The sequence below is a fragment of the Erythrolamprus reginae genome, chromosome 8, assembly GCF_031021105.1.
Source record: "Erythrolamprus reginae isolate rEryReg1 chromosome 8, rEryReg1.hap1, whole genome shotgun sequence".
NCBI lineage: Eukaryota > Metazoa > Chordata > Lepidosauria > Squamata > Dipsadidae > Erythrolamprus > Erythrolamprus reginae.
Genome location: NC_091957.1, coordinates 16,411,956 through 16,436,509, shown reverse-complemented (window position 1 = coordinate 16,436,509; position 24,554 = coordinate 16,411,956). Strand labels below are relative to the sequence as shown.

Genomic DNA, 24,554 nt, shown 5'->3' with positions numbered 1-24,554 from the left:
CTTTTTGCGAAGAATTCTGGGGAGCTAAAAAACCCACCCATCTTCAAAATCCCTAATATCCTCCCCTAGGCGCAGGGATAGGCCAAGTTGGCTCTTTTATGACTTGCAGACTTCAACTCCCAGAATTCCTGACCCAACCATGCTAGCTCAGGAATTCTGGGAATTGGTCCGCATGTCATAGAAGAGCCAATTTTGCTTATCCTTGTTCTAGTGACTAGTCCAACCCTCTGCCCAAGATCATAGAGTCTCAGGGCTGGAAGGGACCTTGGAGGTCTTCTAGTGCCAGGGATAGGCAAAGTTGGCTCTTCTAGCCAATCATGTGACTTCAGGAATTCTGGGAGTTGAAGTCCACATGTCATAGAAGAGTCAACTTGCCCTACTCCTGCCCTAGGGGGTTTCATCTTTTTGGATTGAAACTGAAAAAGTGGGAAATGAATATTTAGGAAAGGGTCTCTCCCCTCTCCCATCATCTCCCCAAATAAAAAAAAAAATAAAGTCCTCATTTTGCTCTTTGCATATAGTTGGGGAGGGGGGCTACTTTTTATTTAACTTGTTAAAGCATTCCCGGAAGCTGGAATAGAAGTGTAGAAGCGGCTCCTCTAATTTTCGTAGCTCCATCTTCACAAAAGGAGGAGGAGGAAGGAGGGCGAGCCGTCCTCTCGCGATTGTCCCCGAGATTTACGGTCCCGGCCGTAAATGTGGAGACCTACACGCTGCGCCGGATGGCGAGCCGCCGTCGTCGGCGCCGCACGGCCGGCCCGAAGCGGCTCCTAAACGGGGCACCTCGACGAGAAAAGACGCCCCCGCCGGAGCCCCCGGCTGAACCAGTTACACTGAGGGCCGCCGAAGCCCGCGAAGGCCGTGCGGCGGTGCTCCTCCCCGCGGACCAAGTGAGCGCGGGCGGGGCCATGCAAACGAAGTGGGCGGGGCCTAGAATTCGTTTATAAGCTACTTCCGCGTCTGGCTGCTATTTGAATGGCAGGTCATTGTGGGTAGATCTTTGGGGGGTCCTTCCCTTTTGGGGGGCTTACTTACGACCACAATGGAGCCCCAAAATGAGTTTTGCCTCGTTTTACAACCTTGGTTGTTAAGTGAATCGCTGCTGTTTTTTTAAGCTAGCAACACGGCTGTGAAGCGAATGGCTTTTCCAATGACTTGTTTTTTTGGGGGGGGGGAACGGGATGTTGGGGACCCCGAGATACAACAACCGTCATAAGTATGAATCGGTCGCCAAGGGCCTAAATTTTGATCCCGTGAGACCACAGGGGACCCAGTACAAAGTTGCTTGTTTTAAGCATCGTCACTAGATTTAATTTAAATTAATTTATTAGACTTTTAACCTGCCCAACTCCTTGGGGAGTCTGGGCCGTGTATAGTAATAAAATAATACGGTATAAAAGCGATATAAAACAAGATAAATGGTATGATGATGATGATTTTTATTTGTTAGACTTCTTTGCCGCCCTGAGTCATTTGAGAAGGGCGGCATGGAAGTCGAATCAATAATAATAATAATAATAATAATAATAATAATAATGATGATGTTGTGAGCCGCCCCGAGTCTTCGGAGAGGGGCCGCATACAAATCTAATAAATTATTATTATTATTTTATGTACTTATTTAGTTAGTTATTTGGCTTCTATGCCACCCAATCCCAAAGAACCCAGGGCGGCTTACAACAATAATAAAAATACAATGTAAATAGATACAAAGCGATAAAAAGTTGAACATTATCTAAAACTAAAACCTCATTTAAAAAGTTGTTTAAAAAGACAGTCACAATCATACACATGCGTACCATTCATAGGGTTGGCCATCAAGGATGTAAATTCATGGCCCCCCAGGCCTGCTGACATAGCCAGGTCTTTGTGGTCTTACGAAAGGCCAGCAGGGTGGGAGCAGTACAGACATCAGGCAGTAATTGGTTCCATAGAGCCAGGGCTGCCACAGAGAAGGTCCTCCCCCATGGTCCTGCCGACCTGCATTACTTAGTCGACGGGACCTGGAGGAGGCCAACTCTGTGTGATCTTATTGGCCTCTGGGAGGTATGCGGCAAGAGACGGTCCTGTAGATAATAATAATAATAATAATTAGAATTAGAATTAGAATTTATTAGATTTGTATGCCGCCCCTCTCCGAAGACTTAGGGCGGCTCACAACAAGACAGTAATACAATACAATACAAATCTAACGTTAAAATTTAAACTAAATTAAAATACATGTATAAAAACCCCATTAACCACATAGTCATACACACTCAGTCCAACTGATCAATACAGAGGTCAGAGAAAAAGGGGGGGAGGTTAATCCCCCCACACCTGGCAGCAGAGATGGGTCTTTAGCATTTTGCGGAAGGCAAGGAGGGTAGAGGCAGTTCGAATCTCCAGGGGGAATTGATTCCAGAGGGCCGGGGCCGCCACAGAGAAGGCTCTTCCCCTGGGTCCCGCCAGACGGCATTGTTTAGTCGACGGGACCCGGAGAAGGCCAACTCTGTGGGACCTAACTAGTCGCTGGGATTCGTGCGGCAGAAGGCGGTCCCATAGGTATTCTGGTCCAATGCCATGTAGGGCTTTATAGGTGACTGGAAACTGATCGACAGCCAGTGCAAGCCACGGATAATAATATAATAATAATAGATGATGATGATGATGATAATAATAAGAAACAATAGCAGTATAAAACTGTTTAAAAAAACCCAAAATACAACAGTCATTTAACAAACATTCATACTTCTTGGGCTGGGGCTAGTCGGTCTACTTAACATAAATGAATTGTCATAAATCAAGGATGGCCCGTAATGACACCTTCATGTCTCCAATTTTTTTTGTCTCCCCTCCAGACTCTGACCTTCACGGGCAAGTGTCGGCTGACGTGCCTGTACGGATCCGTGCGGGTTTTGGGGTTCACCATCACTCCGGATCAGCCCCACTATGACCTCTACTCCCCCCACACCTATTGCGCCCTCACCATTGAAGCTGCTGCCGCCGGCATCAAGGATCCAGAAAAATCGAAGAAGGAGATGAAATTGAAGGCCAAAGCCCGTCTGCGAGCACACTTTGTACCCCAAGGTAAAGAATGTGAGCCGACCAGGTTCATTCAATCCTACATACACTGCTCCAAAAAATACAGGAGACACTTAAACAACACAATATAACTCCAAGTCAATCAAACGTCTGTGAAATCAAACTGTCCCCTTAGGAAGCAACACTGATTGACAGTCAATTTCACCTGCTGTTGCACACATTCAACTTTGTACAGAACAAAGTATTCAATGAGATTATTGTATAGCATGTGAAATTGATTGTCAATCAGTATTGGTTCCTAAGTGGAATTAATGAAATGAAATACAGTGGTACCTCTACTTAAGAACGCCTCTACTTAAGAACTTTTCTAGATAATGTTGTGGTTGGCTCTGGGCCAGCTCCTGCTCCAAGGACTGTGGGGATGGATGTGGGTGAATCCTCCCATTGTCCGAGGCCAGTTTTACTGACGCTGCTTCCGGCAGCGAAGCGTCTGTAGCAGATAGTGAAAGTGAAGTGGGATCCTCAGAGGAGGTAATTGCAGGCAGCCCATTAGACAGTCGCCCCGTGAGTGAGTCATCATCATTATCATCACTGGATTCAGAAGAGGAGACATTCATTGATGTGCGCAGACGCAGGGCAATGCCTAGGAAAGAGCAACTGCGTAAATACTACAGGAAATAAGGGAGTTCACCTGTGGCGGGGGGTAATTAGGCTAATGGGGCTGCTGTTAAATTGTCAGCGTTCTTGCCTCTGGACATGGAAGTTTATCAGTTTGGTGAAGGAGAGACGTTTGCTTTGCATCAGGATTCTACAAGGACTCTTTGAACTGTTTCCAGGACTTTTGAACTAATCATAGTTAAGTTTGTGACTTGAGAACTCTTGAAGGAGGGTGGCTGTGACGTCTTTACAGCTGCCTTTTATCTGCTTTGTGTTTGTTTATTGTTCTTCACAGCATTCAAGGCTGTTGCTTTGTTGGAAAGCACTTTGACTAAAAGTGTGTTTGGCTCATATTTTCCTTTCGATAAAACAGTGTTACTGACTTTACAACTGTGTGTGTCTGAATTCCTACTTGTGAATTTAATTGGGGGCTTTTGTCGAGAAGCCCGGCAAAACAGATAAGAACCGATTTTTTTGCCTCTACTTAAGAACCATTTTCTACTCGGGAAAATTTCCCAGGAAATCTGAGAGCAGCACGAAGGCCTGGCCAGTTTCCTGCCATTCCCCCTGGGTTTCTCTCTCTGGCGCAGTGTATGGGAGGCAGCCTCGCATGGGTTTTTGGGAGGCACGTGCTCCTCCTCGCTGTCTCAGAGCCCCTCTTTTTTTTTTTTTAGCCTTAAATTTTTGGATTTTTAAAAATTCCCCTCCCCTTCTTCCTTCGGCAGCGACTGTCCTCCTCCTCTTCTTCCTCCTCCTCCTGCCCCCACCCAAATTCCGAGCTTTTATTTCTTTCCTAATGGGTTTGCACGCATTATTTGCTTTTACATTGATTCCTATGGGAAAAATTGCTTCTACTTAAGAACATTTCTACTTAAGAACCTGGTCACGGAACAAATTCAGTTCTTAAGTAGAGGTACCACTGTAATCTGTCTTCTTCTTTTGTCTTCCAGAGGCCAGAAGCCGACTGCTCAAAAGCTTTCGGCCAGACTGCTCCATATTTTTGTTGGAACAGCTGGACACGCCGGTCACCAAATTCATTCTCAGCCACCCGGAATTCGCCCAGACCTTCAAAGCGAAAGTGAGTTCCACGCTTGCCTAAAGCCCAGCTCGTCTTGAGCACTGAACTACCTGCAGTTGAAATGATTGCTGAACTTTCGGGCCTTGTAAAATAGTGCTCATAAAATGTAACATATTTTGGTGTTTATGAAATATTGAAAATGCATACAGTGATCCCTCGTTTTTCGCGGGGGATGCGTTCCAAGATCACCTGTGCAAAATGAATTTCCGTGAAGTAGAGGAAAGATTTTTTTTAATGTATTTAACGAGTATTTGGACTTTTAAAACCCACCCTTTGCATTAAACAGTCGTTCTATAATATTTCTCAGCTGGAACTACATGCGATATCCTACCAGTTTCTTTAACAGAGTACAGTAGTACTGTAGAAGAATTTTATGGATTTAAAATTTTCAATGGATTTAATGGATTTAAGACCCCTTTGAAAACCCCTGAAGTAGCAAATCAGCGAAAGATGAACCGCAAAATAGCGAGGGATTACTGTATGTTTCTCATTGATATATATTTTAAGGCGTATGCGTTTTGTTGTAAAAATGGAATTTGCGGAGAATTTTTTTTAAAAGAATTGGGGAAATTTTTTTTGGTGCTGTTGTAATTGTGAATGTTCACTTTAAACGAATGTCCACTGAAACAATTGAAGCTTCTTGACTGAGAAGCAAAACGTTTTCCAAAAAGGAGAAGAAAGAAAAAAGCAAGAAAGTTCAGTTGTCTTTTTTTGGGGGGGAAAAGCAACTGTATTTGGCTGTAGAAAATGATAAGTAAATAAATGGAGAAAGGGAGAGAAGAGAAAGAAAAAGAAAGAGAGAAAGGAAAAAAGAGGGGGAAAGAAAAGAAGGAAAGAAAGAAAATAGGAAAAGAAAAAAGGGAAAGGAAAGAAATGGGGGAGGAAGGAAGGAAGGAAGGGAAAGTAAAGAAAGGGGGAGGAAGGAAAGGAAGGAAGGTAAAAGGGAAATAAAAAAAGAAAGAAGGAAAGAAAGAATGGAAAGAAAAAGAAAGGAAAGAAAGAGAGAAAAAGAAAAAGGGAAAGAAAAAAAAAAGAGGAAGAAAGAAAGAAAGGAAAGAGAAAGAGAGGAAATAGGGAAAGAAAAGAAAGAAAAAAGAAAAGAAAGAAAGAAGAAAAAAGAGGGAAAGAAAAGAAAAAAAGAAGAAAGAAAGAAGGAAAGAGAAAGAAAGAAAGAAGAAAAAAATTGTGTCCAGAGCGACCGTTGCTCTATGCAGAAGAGCAAAACCACTGCACGCCACCTTCTGATTTTTGCCTCTTGAGTCCTGTCTGCTTCCCCTCCTCCCAAGGTCCTTTCTGCTTCTCTTTCTCTCTCTAGAGACAAGATCCTTTCCTTGGGATCCCAGAGGATCCAGTGCTGGCTTCTGCCGGCCTTGGGCGCCTGGATCCCGACAGCGGCTTGCTGGTATCCCAAAGCATGCGTTCGACAATCAAGGAGCTGATCCACGCTTGCCAGGGTGAGTAACAGTGGTTGCGTTGTTGTGGTGGTGGTTGTGGTTGTTTTTCTCTTTAGACATAGCTCTTTCTCACAATAATGGATTGTGCTGAAATGACCAGGCTTATTACTTATGACTTGCAAAACAAAAAAGGAAGAGAAAAGGGAAAACTTTGACAAGTGGCTAGAAATTAGAAGAGATAATATAAACAAGTTAAAGAAACAAGGGGGGAAATTGTTAAAATGTGATCAACAAATGTAATGAAAATAGTAAATAATATAGATGTAGGATGGAGAAGTCTGGATATATGTACATACATGTATATATGTGTGTGTGTGTAAAGCTAGAAGAAATAATATTGTGAAGTGAAAATATACTGCTCAAAACAATAAAGGGAGCACTCAAATAACACATCCTAGATCTGAATGAATGAAATATTCTCATCGAATATTTCATTTGCACAACTATTCCATTTGCACAACAGCTTGTGAAATTGATGGTCAATCAGTGTTGCTTCCTGAGTGGACAGTTTGATTTACTTGGGAGTTATATTGTGTTCTTTAAGGGTTCCCTTTATGTTTTGAGCAGTGTATATTTGGAAATGAAATAGTTGCAAAAGTGGTTAGTATTTACTTTATTGGTTTATATTCCATGTATTTCTTGTATATCTTGTTTATATGTGGTCTGTTTATAACCGCAATAAAGATTTTAAAAAAGAAAAGAAATACCCCTTTCTCTTGGGTGGGGTTCTGCTCGTCCAAATATTTTAAATTAATTTACTTATTATTTATTACTTCAATTTATAGGCCACCCATCTTCTGACAGACTCATATAAAAAATAAATCAAATACAAAATTTTAAACCCCAATTTTTTAAAAACAAAACAAAACACCACTCGTGAATTAGTTCAGTGTTTCCAAACCTTGGCAACTTGAAGATATTTGGACTTCAACTCCCAGAATTCCCCAGCCAGCGAATGCTGGCTTGGGACTTCTGGGAGTTGAAGTCCAGATATCTTCAAGTTGCCAAGGTTGGGAAACATTGAATTAGTTGACCAAACCACAAGACATAGGAACGCAAAGAAACAAAAAAGAGGAAAAGTGGAGTGAAAAAGGAAAGAGGAGAAAGGAGCAGGGGACGGGGCGGTCGGGGGAAACCTTGGACTTCCATCTCAGGGACCGCCCTCTGCTGCACGAATCCCAGCGACCAATTAGGTCCCACAGAGTGGGTCTTCTCTGGGTCCCGTCAACTAAACAATGCTACTTGGCGGGACCCAGGGGAAGAGCCTTCTCTGTGGCGGCCCCGGCCCTCTGGAACCAACTCCCCCCAGAAATTAGAATTGCCCCCACCCTCCTTGCCTTTCGTAAGCTACTTAAAACCCACCTCTGCTGCCAGGCATGGGGGAATTGAGATACTCTTTCCCCCTAGGCCTTTACAATTTTATGCATGGTATGTCTGTATGTATGTTTGGTTTTTATATTAATGGGTTTTTAATCGTTTTTAGTATTGGATTATTATTGTAGGCTGTTTTATTATTGCTGTTAGCCGCCCCGAGTCTCCGGAGAGGGGCAGCATACAAATCCAATAAATAAATAAATAAACTTCTCTCGGGCCATTTCCTTTCAGTCGTAAGTCGAGGACTCCTCCTGCTCTGAATCCCCTCCCCATGCCAAATTCTGGAATCTCACCTTCCAAGTTCTTTGCTTGCTTCTTTAGTGGAAGACGAGGGTTGCCCGGTTATCTTAGTTTGCGGTCCAAAAAGTATCGGAAAATCAACGTTCAACAGATACCTGATGAATCTATTACTAAACCGGTGAGTGGTGTGTGTGTTCCCCCCCCCCCCAATGTTTAAAGAATTTTTACTAAAGAATTTTATAATCCAATTATTGGTGCTTTGCTCAGCTATCAATCCTTACTGCTAACTATAACAGTAGTGGCATTCTGAGTTTTTCCACAGAAAGGAATGCTTTAAATTTGGTGTGTTTTTCAAATGTCCTCTCTGGCTCCCTTAAGTTCTGTCTGTCATTTTGTATTTTTCTTGAATTATTCCCGAATAATTCTCTCTCTCTCTCTCTCTCTCTCTTTAAATTCCAGCCTTCCCTGCCTCGAATACTTGGAATGCGATTTGGGGCAGCCGGAGTTTACCCCACCAGGCTGCATTTCCCTGGTGAACGTGCAAGAACCTCTTTTGGGTAAGTGTCTTGCAGAACATTTTTTTTTAAAAAAAAGGTTTTGCAAAAGTGAATAAACAACCGGAGGAACTTTTGACATTAGGATGAGGAGCAGCAGAGGAAAACGAGGAGAAAAATAATTTGTGAGCCGCCCCGAGTCTGCGGAGAGGGGCGGCATACAAATCTAATATATTATTATTATTATTATTATTATTATTATTATTATTATTATTATTATTATTATTATTATTCTTTCACCCTACAGCCGTCTACGCTTAGTTTTCCACTTAAGACCACACTTGGATCTAGAATTTCTGTTGCTAAGCAAGTTGATTATTAAGGGAAGGGGATGGACACTTAAGATATATACATATATATAGATATATATGTATGTATGTACGTACAGTATATGTATATGTATATATGTATGTGTGTGTGTGTGTGTGTGTGTGTATATATATATATATATATATAAGAGAGAGAGAGAGAGAGAGAGAGAGAGAGATGAGAGAAATGGATGGATGGATAGGAGATGGTTAGATGGATGAATGGATGGATGGATGGGAGGATGGAGGGGTAGAAGATGGATGAGTGGATGGATGGATAGGAGATGGTTGGATGATTGGATGGGAGGATGGATGGTTGGTTGGTTAGATGGATGGATAGGAGGTGGATGAATGGTTGGATGGATGGGTGAATGTATGTACAGGAAATGGATGGTTGGGTGGATGGATAGAAGATGGATTAGATTAGATTAGATTTATTGGATTTATATGCCGCCCCTCTCCGCAGACTCGGGGCGGCTCACAACAATGGCAAAAACAGTACATAGTGACAAATCTAATATTTAGCAATCTAATTTACAGTTTTAAGTTAAAAAGTCCATAAAAGCAACCCCAATATATATAAAAAACAAGCACACAATCAATCATAGACCAAAACTACATGGGCAAGGGAGAGATGTTTCAATTCCCCCATGCCTGACGTCAGAGGTGGGTTTTAAGGAGTTTACGAAAGGCAGGGAGGGTGGGGGCAATCCTAATCTCTGGGGGGAGCTGGTTCCAGAGGGTTGGAGCCACCACAGAGAAGGATCTTCCCCTGGGTCCCGCCATTGTTTAGTCGACGGGACCCGGAGAACTCTGGATGGATGGATGGATGGGATGAATTTCACCTGATTTTACAATCTTTTGTACCACAGTTAAGTGACTTTAACTTAACTGCCCTTGTCAAGCGACCACCTCCCAGCTGGCTTCCGACCACAGAGGAAGCCCAGTCTGCTTAACGGCTGCTTTCATTCCACTGAAAAGTCATAAAACAGGATGAGGTTCAACAACGTCCTCGCTTAGCAACGGAAACACCAGGCTCCATCGCAACTGTTCTCAATCATTGGAAGGGGCTGATCTGAGTTTCATCTTCCCACCAGCCCCAACCTATTAATCCTTGGACCGCTCCCTTTTTTTCGCTCCCAGGTCCGCCGTTCTCCCACCAGCGCCCCCCTCGCAAAACGGCCTACTACGGGGACTCCTCTTGCGAGCACGACACGGAGCGCTACCTCGACACCCTAAAATACGTCTTCGGAGGCTACGAGAGAGACGTCCCTCTGCTGGTCAACACCATGGGATGGGTGAAAGGTGGGGGTGGTCTTCTCCTTGTTGGCTCCCCTTTCCCCACGTCTGGTTTTATTTTTTAAATAATGGGGAGGGGATCTTCTAATGGCTCCGGAGGAATTTGAAATCAGGGTTTCGAATAATAAGAATGTGGAATTGGCTTCCAGTTTGGTGGGAAAGATAGAACGTCCGTGTGTGGTTTACTTCACTGGGGTAGGGGATGATGGGTCCTTCCTCCTGTCCTTGGCTCCCCCGGTTTCCGAGGGAGAAGCTGAGCCAAAGGCAACATTTTGTAACTCGGGATTCAACAGCCGTGTCCTTGGTCCCTTCTGGGCCGGATTCTTCCCTTGCAGACATTCCCATGACCCAGCTAGGGAATATAATCAGTGTTAAGAAAGTGGTGTTTTTTTTTAAAAAAAGAGTAGATGAGAAGGAGAAGGTGAGTAGGAGGTGGACTATAGGCTCCTTGGTTCTCCGAGCTGGATTGTTTCTCTTGGCAAACATTTCGTGACCCATGTAGGTAACTCCATCAGTGCTGCGGTAACAGGACAGGACGGTTTTTAGGTCTGCTAATTTGGATTTTAGTACGTGTAATGTTATTTTTTTAGGATTTTAGTTTTAAATTGGTTTAGTCTAACTTCTATTTCTATTGTGTTGTGTTTATGTATCTTTATGTTGTAAGCTGCCCTGAGTCTCCGGAGAAGGTGACCTAGATACCTACCTACCTACCTACCTACCTACCTACCTACCTACCTATCTACCTACCACCAATATCTATTGATTTTCTGTCTATCCATCTATCCATCCATCTATCTATCATCAATATTTGGTATCTGTTTGTCTGTCTGTCTTCTATATCTGTCTGTCTGTCTGTCTGTCTGTCTGTCTGTCTGTCTGTCTGTCTATCTATCTAAATATTAAAATAAATAAAATAAAAATAGTTAACATCACTAGCATTGATGACGTTATCTAGTTGGGTCATGAAAGGTCTGCAAGAAAAACTATCGTCAGAGAACACCAAGGACCCTACAGCCCTCCTCCCCCTCCTTTCTACAAGTGCTGATGAGGTAACCTAGTCAGGTCACGCAACCTCCCCAAGAAAACCCCACCAACCTCAGATCTGCTCAGGTAACCTCTTCCTCCTCCCCCCCCCCAACATCTCCCAGGGGCCGGCTTGCTGCTCCTGATCGACGTCATCCGCTCGCTCTCGCCTACCCATGTCGTCCAGCTCGGCGCCGAGGATCTCACGGAGCTGCCTCAGCTCTCCGCCGACTACATCCGCAGCGCCGCCGGCCTGCACACCCGCGGGAGACCCTCCCTCAAAAGGAAACATCCCGACGGAAGCCAGCAACACTGCCGGGACCACAATGGCACCCGTGCTCCACAGCCTGGGCATCAGTTGCTATGTGTCCAGGCCGAATTTCCGGGCGCCGGAATCCCTGGTGTAGGGTATGTATCAGCCTTGAGAGAGAGGAGGGACAGGAGGAAATAATTCAGATTATAAATAAGTTTTCTTTCGGCTGTTCTCATCTCACCCATTTCCCCCCCCCCTCCCCCAGGGTCTGTTCTGGTTTGTGAGTGACAATGGGGAAGGTTTGATAGGGAAGGTTTGCCTATTTGCCGATGACTCTAAAGTGTACAATAGGGTTGATATTCCCGGAGGTGTCTGTAATATGGCAAAGGATTTAGCTTTACTAGAGAAATGGTCAAAGCAATGGAAACTCCAGTTGAATGTTTCCAAATGTAAAATAATGCACTTGGGGGAAAGGAATCCTCAATCTGAGTATTGTATTGGCAGTTCTGGGTTAGAAAAGAGTTCAGAAGAGAAGAATTGAGAGGTCGTGATTTCTGGCCGTCTCTAAATGGCTGAGCAGTACTGTCAGGTGGTAGGGAAAGCAAGCTAAATGCTTGGCTGCATAGCTAGAGGTATAACAAACAGGAAGAGGAAGATTGTGATCCCGCTGTATAGAGCGCTGGTGGGACCACATTTGGAATAATACTGTGTCCAGTTCTGGAGACTTCACCTACAAAAAGAGATGGATCAAATTGAACGGCTACAAAGACGGGCTACAAAAACGGTGGAAGGTCTTGAGCATAAAAGTTATCAGGAAAGACTTCGTGAACTCATTCTGAATAGTCTGGAGCAGTGTTTCCCAACCTTTTTTGAGCCGCGGCACATTATTCGTATTTTCAAAATCCTGGGGAACACTGAAAGGGGGGGGGGGCGGGCTAAAGAAAAGTTTGGACAAAAAAAACCTCTCTCTTCCTCCCTTTCGCTCTATTTCTCCCTCTTTCTCTCTTTTCCTTCCCTTCATTCTCTCTCTCCATCCCTCTTTCTTTCTTTCTTCCTCTCTTTTTTGCTCTCTTTCTCTCTCCCTCCTTCCCTTCCTCTATGTCTTTCTCTCTCCCTTGCTCTCTCTCTCTGTCTCTCTTGCTATCTCTTTCTTGCTTTTTTCTCTCTCTCTTGCTCTCTCTCTCTCTTTCACTGTCTTGCTATATGTCTCTTTCTTTCTCTTTGCCTCTCTTGCTATCTCTCTTTCTCTCTCTGTCTCTCTTGCTATGTCTCTCTTTCTTTCTCTTTCTCTCTCTCTCTGTGCCTCTCTTGCTAAGTCTCTCTTTTTCTCTTGCTATGTCTCTCTTTCTTTTTCTCTCTCTCTGCTTCTCTTGCTATGTCTCTCTTTCTCTCTCTCTTTCTCTATCTCTCTTTCTCTGCCTCTTGCTGTCTCTCTTTCTTGCTCTGTCTCTCTTTCTCTGCCTCTCTTGCTCTTTCTCTCTCTCTCTGCCTCTTATATGTCTCTCTTTCTCTCTCTCAGCTGACTGCAAGCGGGAGCCCTGACGGCGGCAGCTGGACGTGGTGCTGGACACCGTATATGCCAGGCACGCAGCGCCAGCATGTACGACGTCCAGCAGAACGTCCAACCGCCACCGTCAGGGCTCCCACTTGCAGTCAGCTGAGAGAGAGAGAGAGAGCGATCCCTCTCGCCGCCGCCATCTCCCCCGACTGCCTGCGGCCGCTGCGGCCACCCCCCCCCGCTCCCATCGGACACTTGCCGTCGACGAAAGAGGAGCTCCAGCTGGGCGGGGCGTTGCCGGTACTTCCGTCCTGGGGCTCCCGCTCGCAGCTGTCCCCCGCCTCCTGCTCGATGCCGCGGTTTTCGGCGCTCTCCTGCTGGGCCCCAAAGAAAGAAGGCGGGAAAAAGGTGCGAAGAATGGAGCTCTCCTTCTTCCTGCCTTCCTTCTTTGGGGCCCAGCAGGAGAGCGCCGAAAACCGCGGCATCGAGCAGGAGACAGCTGCGAGCGGGAGCCCCAGGACGGAAGTACCGGCAGCGCCCCGCCCAGCTGAAGCTTGGCGGCACACCTGGCCATGTCTCGTGGCACACCAGTGTGCCGCGGCACACCGGTTGGGAAACACTGGTCTGGAGGACAGAAGGGAAATGGGGGGGGGGGGACATGATCGAAACATTTAAATATGTTAAAGGGTTCAATAAGGTTCAGGAGGGAAGTGTTTCTAATAGGAAAGTGAACCCAAGAACAAGGGGGCACAATCTGAAGTTAGTTAGAGGAAAGTTCAGAAGCAACGTGAGAAAATATTTGACTGAAAGAGTAGTAGATGCTTGGGACAAACTTCCAGCAGATGTAGTTGGTCAATCCACAGGAACTGAATTGAAACATGCCTGGGATAAACATAGATCCATCCTAAGATAAAATACAGGAAATAGTATAAGGGCAGAGGTCTTTTTCTGCCATCAATCTTCTACTTTAACCTCATTTAATGGACGCCTCACTTAGTGACGGAGATTTTGGGTTGTGGTTGTAAGCCGAGAACTCCCGTCGTTGATGTACCTCCGCTTCGGTCCCTGCAGGCGAACGCACAGCAGCACCCTGAGGAACGTCACCATCGTGGGCTATCTGGGCCAGCTGCAGCCCCCCAACGTGGAGTCGGCGGTCCCCCTACCCAGCCTGGTGCCCTATCAGGTAAGGCCCTGCCTGGTTTACAATGGGCAGGCCGAAAGAATCGAGGCTGAGCAAGTAGCTGAAATATTTTAATCCCAAGAAAGTTTTAAAAAGTACTTTATTTAGCAATCGCTGCATATATAGCCTAACACTGATGATGTAACCTAGTTGGGTTGTGAGACACCTGCAGGGTAAACGATCGAGCTTAGCGAGCTCCAGGAACCCACAGCCTTCTCCTTCCTCCTTTTCCTCTTCCTTTTCTTCCCCACCTTTTTTTTCACTCCGTCCCCCTTTTCTCCACCCCACCCCACCAAATCCCTTCGCTGCACTGACAATGTAACCTAGCTGGGTCACGAAACGTCTGCAAAGAAAACCCACCAAGTTGACAAGAGCAACAAACACCATCTAATTACTGTGGAAGACACAAATAGAGTGGGAGACTAAATTTTTTCTTACCTACCAAAAGGACTTGTTATTAATTAGGCTAATTGAGATTTGAATATTTTAATTAGTACGGGATAAAGTAATTGGATTTATGCCTTTGAATTGATATAGTAGTTATTATTGTTGTTGTTGTTGTTGTTGTTATTATTATTACAGTGATCCCCCGTTTATTGCGTCCCCAACCATTGCGAACAGGGTACTTCGCTATTTTTCAACCCGGAAGTCAAAAATACCATCTACGCATGCGTGCCCTGCACGCATGCGTAGATGGCAGCGGCTTCCCTGGGTCTTCCCCCTCTTGCTGGCGTCAGCGAGGAGTTTCCCCACCGCCCACGCAAACTCCTCGCTGCCGCTCGCCCGCCCTTCGCCTGCCCACGCCGTTCGCTCCCCCCTCTTGCTGTCGGGAGGGCGAGAAGCCCTCCCCAGCACCCGCTCGCCCGCCCTTCGCCCTGGCGGAGAAATTCCAGCCCCCACCTGGTCCCGCCCGATCCTCCTCCCTGAGGCAGCTCGCCCTCCCATGGCCGCTTCCTCCACCCTCTATTGCAAGCCCTCGCCACCGCAGCCAACGCGCGCTGCGATCTTCAAGCCCGGCTCCTTTCGGCCCAGCATCCCGGGCCAAGCAGCTGCCTTCCGTGACTGAGCCTGGCTGGCCCGGAAGATCGTAGCGCGCGTTGGCTGCACCGGCGGCGACATTGCTGCCGGCTTGGCTTCGCTCGCCGCTGCAGCCAACGCGCGCTACGATCTTCCGGGCCAGCCAGGCTCAGTCACGGAAGGCAGCTTGAAGATCGCAGCGCGCGTTGGCTGCGGTGGCGAGGACTTGCAATAGAGGGTGGAGGAAGCGGCCATGGGAGGGCGAGCTGCCTCAGGGAGGAGGATCGGGCGGGACCAGATCGTAGCGCGCCGGACGGGGGTCTCCCGGGCTGCCCGATGCGACGGCCGCCCAGAGCGCTTGGCCAAGGGGGCTCCACTTCAGGTGCCGGCGGAAAAGCCCGGCAGCCAAGCCGGCGTCTTGCGATCGCCGCCTGCCCGCTTCGCCCGGCTCCTGCGGGTCACTTCGGGGGCTCTTCCTCCCTCGGGGCGCAAATAAAAAACCCCCAGCCCTGGAAGTTCGCCGCGTCTGTCAACGCTTCTCTTCCCCTTCCAAGCGCCCGATCGCAGCCTGGCAAAGCCGGTGCAGACGGGGATAAAAACCACCACCCCTAAAAAAGCCCGGGGCGCCACGCGCAACCACCTGCCTGCGTTCGCGGGGGGAAGATCCCCGCTCGCCGCCAAGGATGCCGAGGCCGCCCGGGAGAGGTCAAAGCAAGCCGGGCCCGGCGGGCGCCCTGGAGCCGCCGGCAAACAAAGGAATAAAAAAGGAGGAAGCCGAGCGCGGGGAAGAAGCGAAAGCGCCAATTTGCACAACTCGCAAAAGCGCGTGGAAAGATCACAAACACACACACACAAAAGCCGCGCGGGATCTGCACGCGGGGCTGGGAGGGAAAAAAGCGCCTCTTTGCAAAGCAGCAGCCGCCCGATCCGGGGCGCGGGACCCCAGGCTCAGTGACGGAAGGCAGCCGCTTGGGCCGAGAGGAGCCGGCCTTGATCCGCCAACGCGCGCTACGATCTTCCGGGCCAGCCAGGCTCAGCGGATCAAGGCCGGCTCCTCTCGGCCCAAGCGGCTGCCTTGATCCGCTGAGCCTGGCTCGCCCGGAAAATCGTAGCGCGCGTTGGAGACAGGCTTTGAGTTTTGGCTGCGGGGCGAGGGAGTTAGGAAAGTCCTACTTCTCCCCCCGCAGCCAAAACTCAAAGCCTGTCTCCTGCTGCCCGGTTTAGCCAGGACACGAGCGGCGAAATGACTTGGAGGAATGTGAAGCTGAAACCGGCCGGTTTCATCTTCACATTCCTCCAAGTCATTTCGCCGCTCGTGTCCTGGCTAAACCGGGCAGCAGGAGACAGGCGGTGGGCTGGGAGCCGCAGGCGAAAGGAGCTCGGGCATTGTTCTCCGGACCCCGCCCGCAGCCTGGAGAGGGAAAGGGCCGCCGCGGGGCTGAGCGGGCGGGGTCCGGAGAACAATGCCTGGCGCCGCGCTCCGATGCCCGAGCTCCTTTCGCCTGCGGCTCCCAGCAGCACTTTGAATCCAGCAGCTTCTGCTGGATACGGGCGGTGGGTGGGACGAGCAACGCGGAAGCCAGGGGCTGTGGCAGCTCGCCCCCCCATCGCCCGTATCCAGCAGAAGCGGCGGGATTCAAAGGGATTCAAGGCTAACTTCTGCGCTTGGCTTGAGGACTCAGCTCGGAAGCTGCACGGGTGTTTTAAAAGGTCTCCGCCGGCATGGGGGGCTTCCTACCACCTCCCGAACCCCCAACTCGGGTTTGGGGGGGTGCTAAGAAGCCCCCCATGCCGGCGGAGACCTTTTAAAACACCCGTGCAGCTTCCGAGCTGAGTCCTCAATCTTCGGCTCCTCGCTAGCGCTGTGGGAGTAAAAACACCGTCTGCACATGCGCAGACGGTGTTTTTACTTCCGCATCGCTACTTCGCGAAAACCCGCTCGTTGCGGGGGCTCCTGGAACGGAACCCTCGCAACGAGCGGGGGATCACTGTATTATTATTATTATTATTATTATTATTAATTAGATTTGTATGCCGCCCCTCTCCATAGATTCGTTTTGACTTCCCCCTGCCCCCCTGTTATGGTTAGATAAAATTTAGGATTGAACGGGATTGATACGAACGGGAATATTTGAAGATACGTAATTTGGGGTTTTTTTCTTTTCTTTTTTTGTTAAAGAGCAATTATTATAAAATTAGGGTGAGAAAATTCTCCAAAGCCCCTCAGGGTAGAACAAGAAGCAATGGGTGGAAACTAAACCAGGAGAGAAGCAACTTAGAACTAAGGAGAAATTTCCTGACAGTCAGAAGGGTTGATTGGTGGAACAGCTTGCCACCAGAAGTTGTGAATGCTCCAACACTGGAAGTTTTTAAGCACATGTTGGATAACCTTGTGTCTGAAGTGGTGGAGGGTTTCTTGCCTAAGCAGGGGGTTGGACTAGAAGACCTCAAAGGTCTTATTTTTTGCCGTGGCACCAAACCTCGGCTCAATGATGTCGTTCGCCCGTCACCCCAATGAAAAAACAACAACCCCCAAATGACCCCGTTGTTTTGTCCCCGCCCAGGTGCCCTTCAGTGCCGCTGCCCTCAAGGTGATTTATGTGGATGTGGCCCCCACCCACATCCTCTGTTCCCTCAACGCCAGCTGGGTCGGCCTGTGTCACCTGCCGGATTGGGTGCCCCGCAAAGCGGAGGGACCGGTGGTGATGTCACAGTCGCAGGCGCCCCTTTGCGACTGCCTGGGCTTCGGTAAGCGGGCGTGGGCACAAACGCGGGTGATCCAAATCGGAGCGAAGCCAAGAGAGCGCATCTCGTCACAATTTTCGCTCTTTTCTTTTTCTTTTTAAAGTTTATTTATTAAGTTTTTACAGAATAAAAGAAAAAGAAAATAATATATACTGCCAACCCAAAATAAAGGGAACAGTCAAATAAACCCATCCTAGATCTGAATGAATGAAATATTCTCATTCAATACTTCGCTCTGTACAAAGCTGAATGTGCACAACAGCAGGTGAAATTGACTGTCAATCGGTGTTGCTTCCTAAGTGGACAGTTTGATTTCACAGAAGTTTGATTTACTTGGAAGTTATATTGTGTTGCTTAAGTGTTCCCTTAGGTATAAACACATCCTTAAGTATAAACACATCCTAGATCTGAATGAATGAAATATTCTCATTGATTACTTGGAGTTATATTCTGTGGTTTAAGTGTTCCCTTTATTTTTTGAGCAGTGTACAACATCTCACTGGTCCTTTACAGATCATAACCCATTTCATTGTTAATCTTGTTTACAAACCTATATGCAATATATTCACTTCAAAAAAAACCTTCCCACTTCCGAGCCAACGTCTCTCCGCTGAAAATTAAATCTGCCAACTTCCTGCTTTAAATCCTGATATGCACTGCTCAAAAATAATAATAATAAAGGGAACACTTAAGCAACACCAAACTCCAAGTAAATCAAACTTCTGTGAAATCAAACTGTCCACTTGGGAAGCAACACTGATGGACAGTCAATTTCACATTGCTGCTGTGCAAACGGAATAGTTGTGCAAATGAAATATTCAATGAGAATATTTCATTCATTCGGATCTAGGATGTGTTCTTTGAGTGTTCCCGTCATTTTTTTGAGCAGTATATATTTTTTTTCTTTAGACCGGAAGGGTCCAACCATAAGGAAATTTTATTTTATTTATTTTATTTTATTTATTTTATTTTATTTTATTTTATTTTGCTTTATTTATTTTATTTTATTTATTGTATTTTATTTTATTTTATTTTATTATTTTATTTTATTTTATTATTTTATTTTATTATTTTATTTATTTATTTTATTTTATTTTATTTTATTTTATTTTATTTTTTATTTATTATTTGACATTGATGGCGCCCAATCCCAGGGCACTCAGGGTGGCTTACAACAATAAATAATACAACAGAGGCTTTAAGGCTTGTAGACTTTGACTCCCACAATTCCACCTGGCTGCCCGGGGGATTCTGGGAGTCGAAGTCCACGAGTTTTAAACCCGCCATAGTTGGACACTTCTCTTTTTTTTTAAAGACCCTTTTTGAATCTTAACTGCCTCCTTTGCTAAAGCCACCAGAAGGTTGGAAGCTGAATTTTTTTAAAAATTCTTTTTTAAAACAGGGATTGTCCGAGGAGTGGACATGGCCCAGAAACTTTACTACATCCTGACGCCTGTGGCTCCAGAGGACTTGTGCCACGTGAACTGTTTGCTGATAGGCAACATCGCCATCCCCAACTGCATCTTTTTGAACCAAGTAAGGGGGACAACGACAGACCGCCTTGGATTTAATTTAATTTAATATATTTGACTTTTAAGCCGCCCAACTGGAAGCTTTTAAGAAGGTGTTGGATAACCATCTGTCTGAAGTAGTGTAGGGTTTCCTGCCTAAGCAGGGGGTTGGACTAGAAGACCTCCAAGGTCCCTTCCAACTCTGTTGTTGTTATTATTTAGAAAATGGGGTTTTTAAATATTTTTAAACAGTAATTTAGATTTGTTGTAAATTGTTTTCACTTTGTTGTGAGCCGCCCCGAGTCTGCGGAGAGGGGCGGCATATAAATCTAAATAAATAATAAATAAATAAATAAACAAACAAACAAACAAATAAATAAATAAACACAGTTCTGGGCTGCATTAACAGAGGGATAGAATCAAGGTGACGTGAAGGATTAATACCACTTTATAAGGCCTTGGTAAGGCCACACCTGTAAAACTGCATTCAGTTTTGGTCGCCACGATGCAAAAAGGATGTTGAGACTCTAGAAAAAGTGCAGAGAAGAGCAATCAAGAAGATTAGGGGGCTGGAGGCTAAAACATATGAAGAACGGTTGCAGGAACTGGGTAAATGTCTAGTTTAATGAAAAGAAGGACCAGGGGGGACATGATAGCAGCCTTCCAATATCTCAGGGGTTGCCACAAAGAAGAGGGAGTCAAGCTATTCTTCAAAGCACCTGAGGGCAGAACAAGAAGCAATGGGTGGAAACTAAATAAGGAGAGAAGCAACTTAGAACCAAAGAGAAAGTTCCTGACAGTTAGAACAGTTGATCAGTGGAACAGCCTGCCACCAGAAGTTTTGAAAACACTGGCGGTTTTAGAGCAGATGTTAGATAACCATCTGTGTGAAACAGTGTAGGGTTTCCTGCCTAAGTAGGGGGTTGGACTAGAAGACCTCCAAGGTCCCTTCCAACTCTGATGTTATTATTATTAACTCCTTGCGGACTCAGTAGTAAATAATATAATATAAATGTCCACGGGCAGCGAAGGGCTGATCTCCTTTAATCCCTGTGGCCGGCGCTGATCTCTTTTAATCCCTCTCGCTGCGCTTTTCTTTATGCACGATAGGATGCGGCTCCTTGGCCGGGGCAAAACTCAAACATCCAGCGTGCCACGCAGCCACGCAGAAGATCAAAGCCAAGGGTGTAATTCCTGTTTGTAAAAGGGGCACAACTTTCAATGTAGAGGAAGAATGACGAGGAGGCCCTGAATGGGAGTGTGTGGTCCCGTAGGAGGAGGAGAATTCTACGACCTGACTCTGTAGTATCATCTCCTAACTCCCTAAAACTTTACCCTTACATTATCCACTGTTGACCTCTCCCGATTTCTCAGAGGTCAGTAAGGGGCATGCATAAGTGCACCAGCGTGCCTTCCGTCCCCTGTCCTTATGTTTGTCTCTTACTAGTATCATGTACAGTATATGAATATTTTGGGTGGGAGTAATTTTTTTTTAAATTTTTCTCCATACAAACTTTTTCAATACATTACAAAACACTTCCATAATATAATAAAAACAGTATTGAGTTAGTAAGCCAATTATAATCGCCCCCCCCCCCCAAAATTATTAGTTCCCAATTAATTACTTCCGGTATTCATCAAACCCACCAACCTTGGCTTCTAATTTTTGTCATGTAGATATCTAATTTTCTTCTAATTGAATTCAACCTTGATTTCCTTTAAATCTTCTTAAATTAAGCATTATCCATTTACTAATTCAGGCATGCCATCGTGCCTACTCCTCCTTCTTATGTATTCTCCAAAACCCTTGCAAGGAAAAAAAAAAGACTTTATTCATTAAAAATTATAGATCAAAATAAGAAAGGAAAGAAAAAGAAGAAAGAAAAAAAACCCCAAACTCTATTACTATAACAGTATAGAAATTAATCAATTATTTTAAATCTTCAATTCTTAAACGTTGATGTATATAAATACAGTGGTACCCTGACCAGGTTCTTAAGTAGAAATGTTCTTAAGTAGAAGCAATTTTTCCCATAGGAATCAACGTAAAAGCAAATACAGTCCCTCGCTCATACCGCGCTTCACCTACTGCGGCTTCACTTCATTGCGGGTTTCTGAGGAAGTCGATCGGCAGATTTAAACTGCCCGCCGAACTCGATCGGCAGGTTTTTAAAAAAAAAAAAAAATCTAAAATTGTAAATACTGTATTTAAATACTGTATCTAAAATAAATACTATGTGGGAAGGGTTTATAAACACTTAAAACAATGAAAACTTACCAAACAATTACAATATAAATACTTAAATAAGTACTATCAGTCGATAAATTCCCCATCGCGGATTTCACCTATCGCGGCCCGGTCTGGAACGTAACACCAGCGATAGGTGAGGGACTACTGTAATGTGTGCAAACCCATTAGGAAAGAAATAAAAGCTCGGAATTTGGGGGGGGGGATGAGGAAGAAGAGGAGGAGGAGGACAGTCGCTGCTGAAGGAAGAAGGTGAGGTGAGTGGACTCAAAAAAATCCAAAACTTTAAGGCTTAAAAAAAAAACCCAGGGACTCTGAGGTGGCGAGGAGGAGCACGCGCCTGCCATACACCTGGCGCCAGGCTGCTCCCATACACTGCGCCAGAGAGAGAAACCCAGGCAGGCGAGAGGGGGGAACCTCCCGCTCCTTTGACCGAAAGATGGTTGCTGCTGCTGCTACCTGCTTCCTCTTCCCTCCCATGCTGACGGGCTCTCCTCTTGCTCGCTCGCTTTGTAGCCGGCGCCTTTCCTTCACTGTGGTGACTCCTCGGTTTGGCTGAAGCCAAGTTGATCTGGCCAGGACAAAGTGCCCCCTTTTGCCTTTCCATGCCCAGATGCTCCGGGAGGCAACCTTGCGCCGGGTTTATGGGAGGCAATGTGAGGGAGTCATCACAACAAAGTGGTTTATTCCCTCTCCAAGTGCCCAGAGAAAGGAAAACGCTTTGTTCGCTCTGGACTGCCAAAGCCTCCTTAAGCGCCACCGAAAGGCTCCTCTGGCAGCCCAGAAAAGCCAGAGATGGCCGGGATTAAAGGGGGAATGGCAGGAAACTGGCCAGCCCTTCGTTCCACTCTCAAATTTCCTGGGAAATGTTTCTGGACTCGGTTTCTTAAGTAGAAAATAGTTCCTTGAGAAGAGGCAAAAAAAAATCTTGGACACCCGGTTCTTATCTAAAAAAGTTCTTAAGTAGAGGTACCAACTGTATTGTTATACCTTTGTATACCAGCAGTACGTACTTGACAAAACAAATAGATAAAATAAAATAGATAAAGGAGCCTCCAAGGGTCGAAAGCATCATTTGGTAATCCGTATCCTGGATTTTCATCCTCTCGATGCGTCTCCTTAGGACGAGCATCCCTTAACAGCCTCCGGTCCATTCTCTCCCTACCTTTCTATGTTTCCAGGCCACGACCGATGGGGAGATCCCCTACGTCACCTCGGATTACAACTATGAGGTCTCCGGTGCGGGGAAATTAAAAATCAAGAAGCATATACAGAGGAGAGAGCACCGTTGCCTGTAAATTCCTCCTTCGGAAGAATGCGTCTCCGGAAACCCAGCAGACGTTTCCGTCGTGTGAGCCGGCGTGGTGCCTGCCTGCCTTCTTTCTGCGAAATGTGCCATCCTTCCTTCTACAATTTGCGGTTTTTTTCCTTTAAAAAAATAATAATCACAATATTCACATTAAAACCATTTTGTATAACCCTGGCAAGTATTTGACTCTCCGCGTCGACTTTGAATGAAGTTGTGCAGGCTGCGAAATCAAGCATTGGAAAAAACTTACTTCTTTATTTTTTAAAAGAGTGTTTTTAAATTTTCTTTAAAAACATCTTAATTTTTTTAAAAAAACATTTCTTATTTTTTAAATAACGTATCTTTTACTTTTTAAAAAACATGTTTTACTCTTTAATTTTTTTTTATTTTTTGAAGTTTTTATATTTTTTAAAGATGTATTTTTAATTTTTAAACAAACCTTTTTTAAAAAAACATTTTAAAATACAGTGTTGCCTCGATTTTCACAGGTTCAAACTTCGCGAATAGCATATACCACGGTTTTTCAAAAAATATTAATTAAAAAATACTTCACGGTTTTTTTTCTATACCACGGTTTTTCCCGCCCGATGACATCATGCATCATCACCAAATTAATAATTTTTGCAAATAAATAACAAAAAAACCAATTATTGTTAATAAAAAATTATGTTTATAAATATCAGGATGACTAAGTGTCTTATTCAGTGGTGAATACCAGTAATAATGGTGAGTAAGTTGTTGTTAAGGGAATGGGAAATGGTAATTTAGGGGTTTAAAGTGTTAAGGGATGGTTTGTGATACTGTCCATAGCCAAAAATGGTGTATTTACTTCCGCATCTCTACTTCGCGGAAATTCGACTTTCGCGGGCGGTCTCAGAACGCATCCCCCGCGAAAATCGAGGGAGCACTGTATTTTTTTAAAAAACATTTTTAAATATTTTTTTAAAAAACATTTTTAAATATTTTAAGAAGTTTTTTTTAAAAACAAGTTAAAGTACGAAAATTCCAAACCGAGTTTTTTACAGAAGCGAAAACCAACAAGAGGTTAAAAAAACGTGCATTAAAAAAGGAGACAAACACCTGTACATACATTATACCCCTCGTCGGAGACTTATATACAGTCAGTCCTCAACCAAATGACAATAATGGAGCCCCAACGTTTCTGTTCTTAAACAAAACATTTGTAGTTTCCCCCCTATTCTTGTCACCGTTGTTAAGTGAATCCCCGCAGTTGTTAAATTAATAACGTTGGTTGTTAAATGAATAGGGCTTCCCCATTGACATTACTTTGTCAGAAGGCTGACCCCAGACTCTGCAACTCTTGTGAGTACAAGTCAGTTGCCAAGCATCCAAATTTTGATCCCAATGGCCGTAAACCGAGGACCGCCTGTGTTTTTAAACCCCCAGGGCACAATCGGGGTGCAAATCAATACATGGGGGATTCTTGAGCACCCCGAAAGACACAAGTAACCCCTCTTTGGCACCATTTATTTATTGATTGATTGATTGATTGATTGATTGATTGATGCTTGATTGGATTTGTATGCCGCCCCTCTCTGGAGACTCGGAGCGGCTAACAGCAACAATAAAACAGTGTACAATAGTAATCTAATACTAAAAACCCATTAATATAAAAACCAAACATACATACATATATACCATGCATAGAATTGTAAAGGCCTAGGGGGAAAGAGGATCTCAATTCCCCCATGCCTGACGGCAGAGGTGGGTTTTAAGTAGCTTATGAAAGGCAAGGAGTGTGGGGGCAATTCTAATCTCTGG

General features: G+C 45.3%; 1 protein-coding gene across 1 annotated transcript; it reads left to right on the top strand.

Annotated features, from left to right (window-relative positions):
- The first annotated feature begins 612 nt into the window (after positions 1-612).
- Positions 613-22,941, top strand: NOL9 (nucleolar protein 9). The gene is made up of 12 exons (XM_070759040.1): positions 613-890; positions 2,841-3,069; positions 4,632-4,759; positions 6,075-6,213; positions 7,909-8,005; positions 8,287-8,384; positions 9,833-9,994; positions 11,137-11,419; positions 13,834-13,945; positions 17,524-17,707; positions 19,107-19,240; positions 22,645-22,941. Exons 1-12 carry the CDS (start codon positions 723-725, stop codon positions 22,759-22,761), a joined length of 1,851 nt encoding a protein of 616 aa, XP_070615141.1. The 5' UTR covers positions 613-722; the 3' UTR covers positions 22,762-22,941.
- The last annotated feature ends 1,613 nt before the right edge of the window (positions 22,942-24,554 follow it).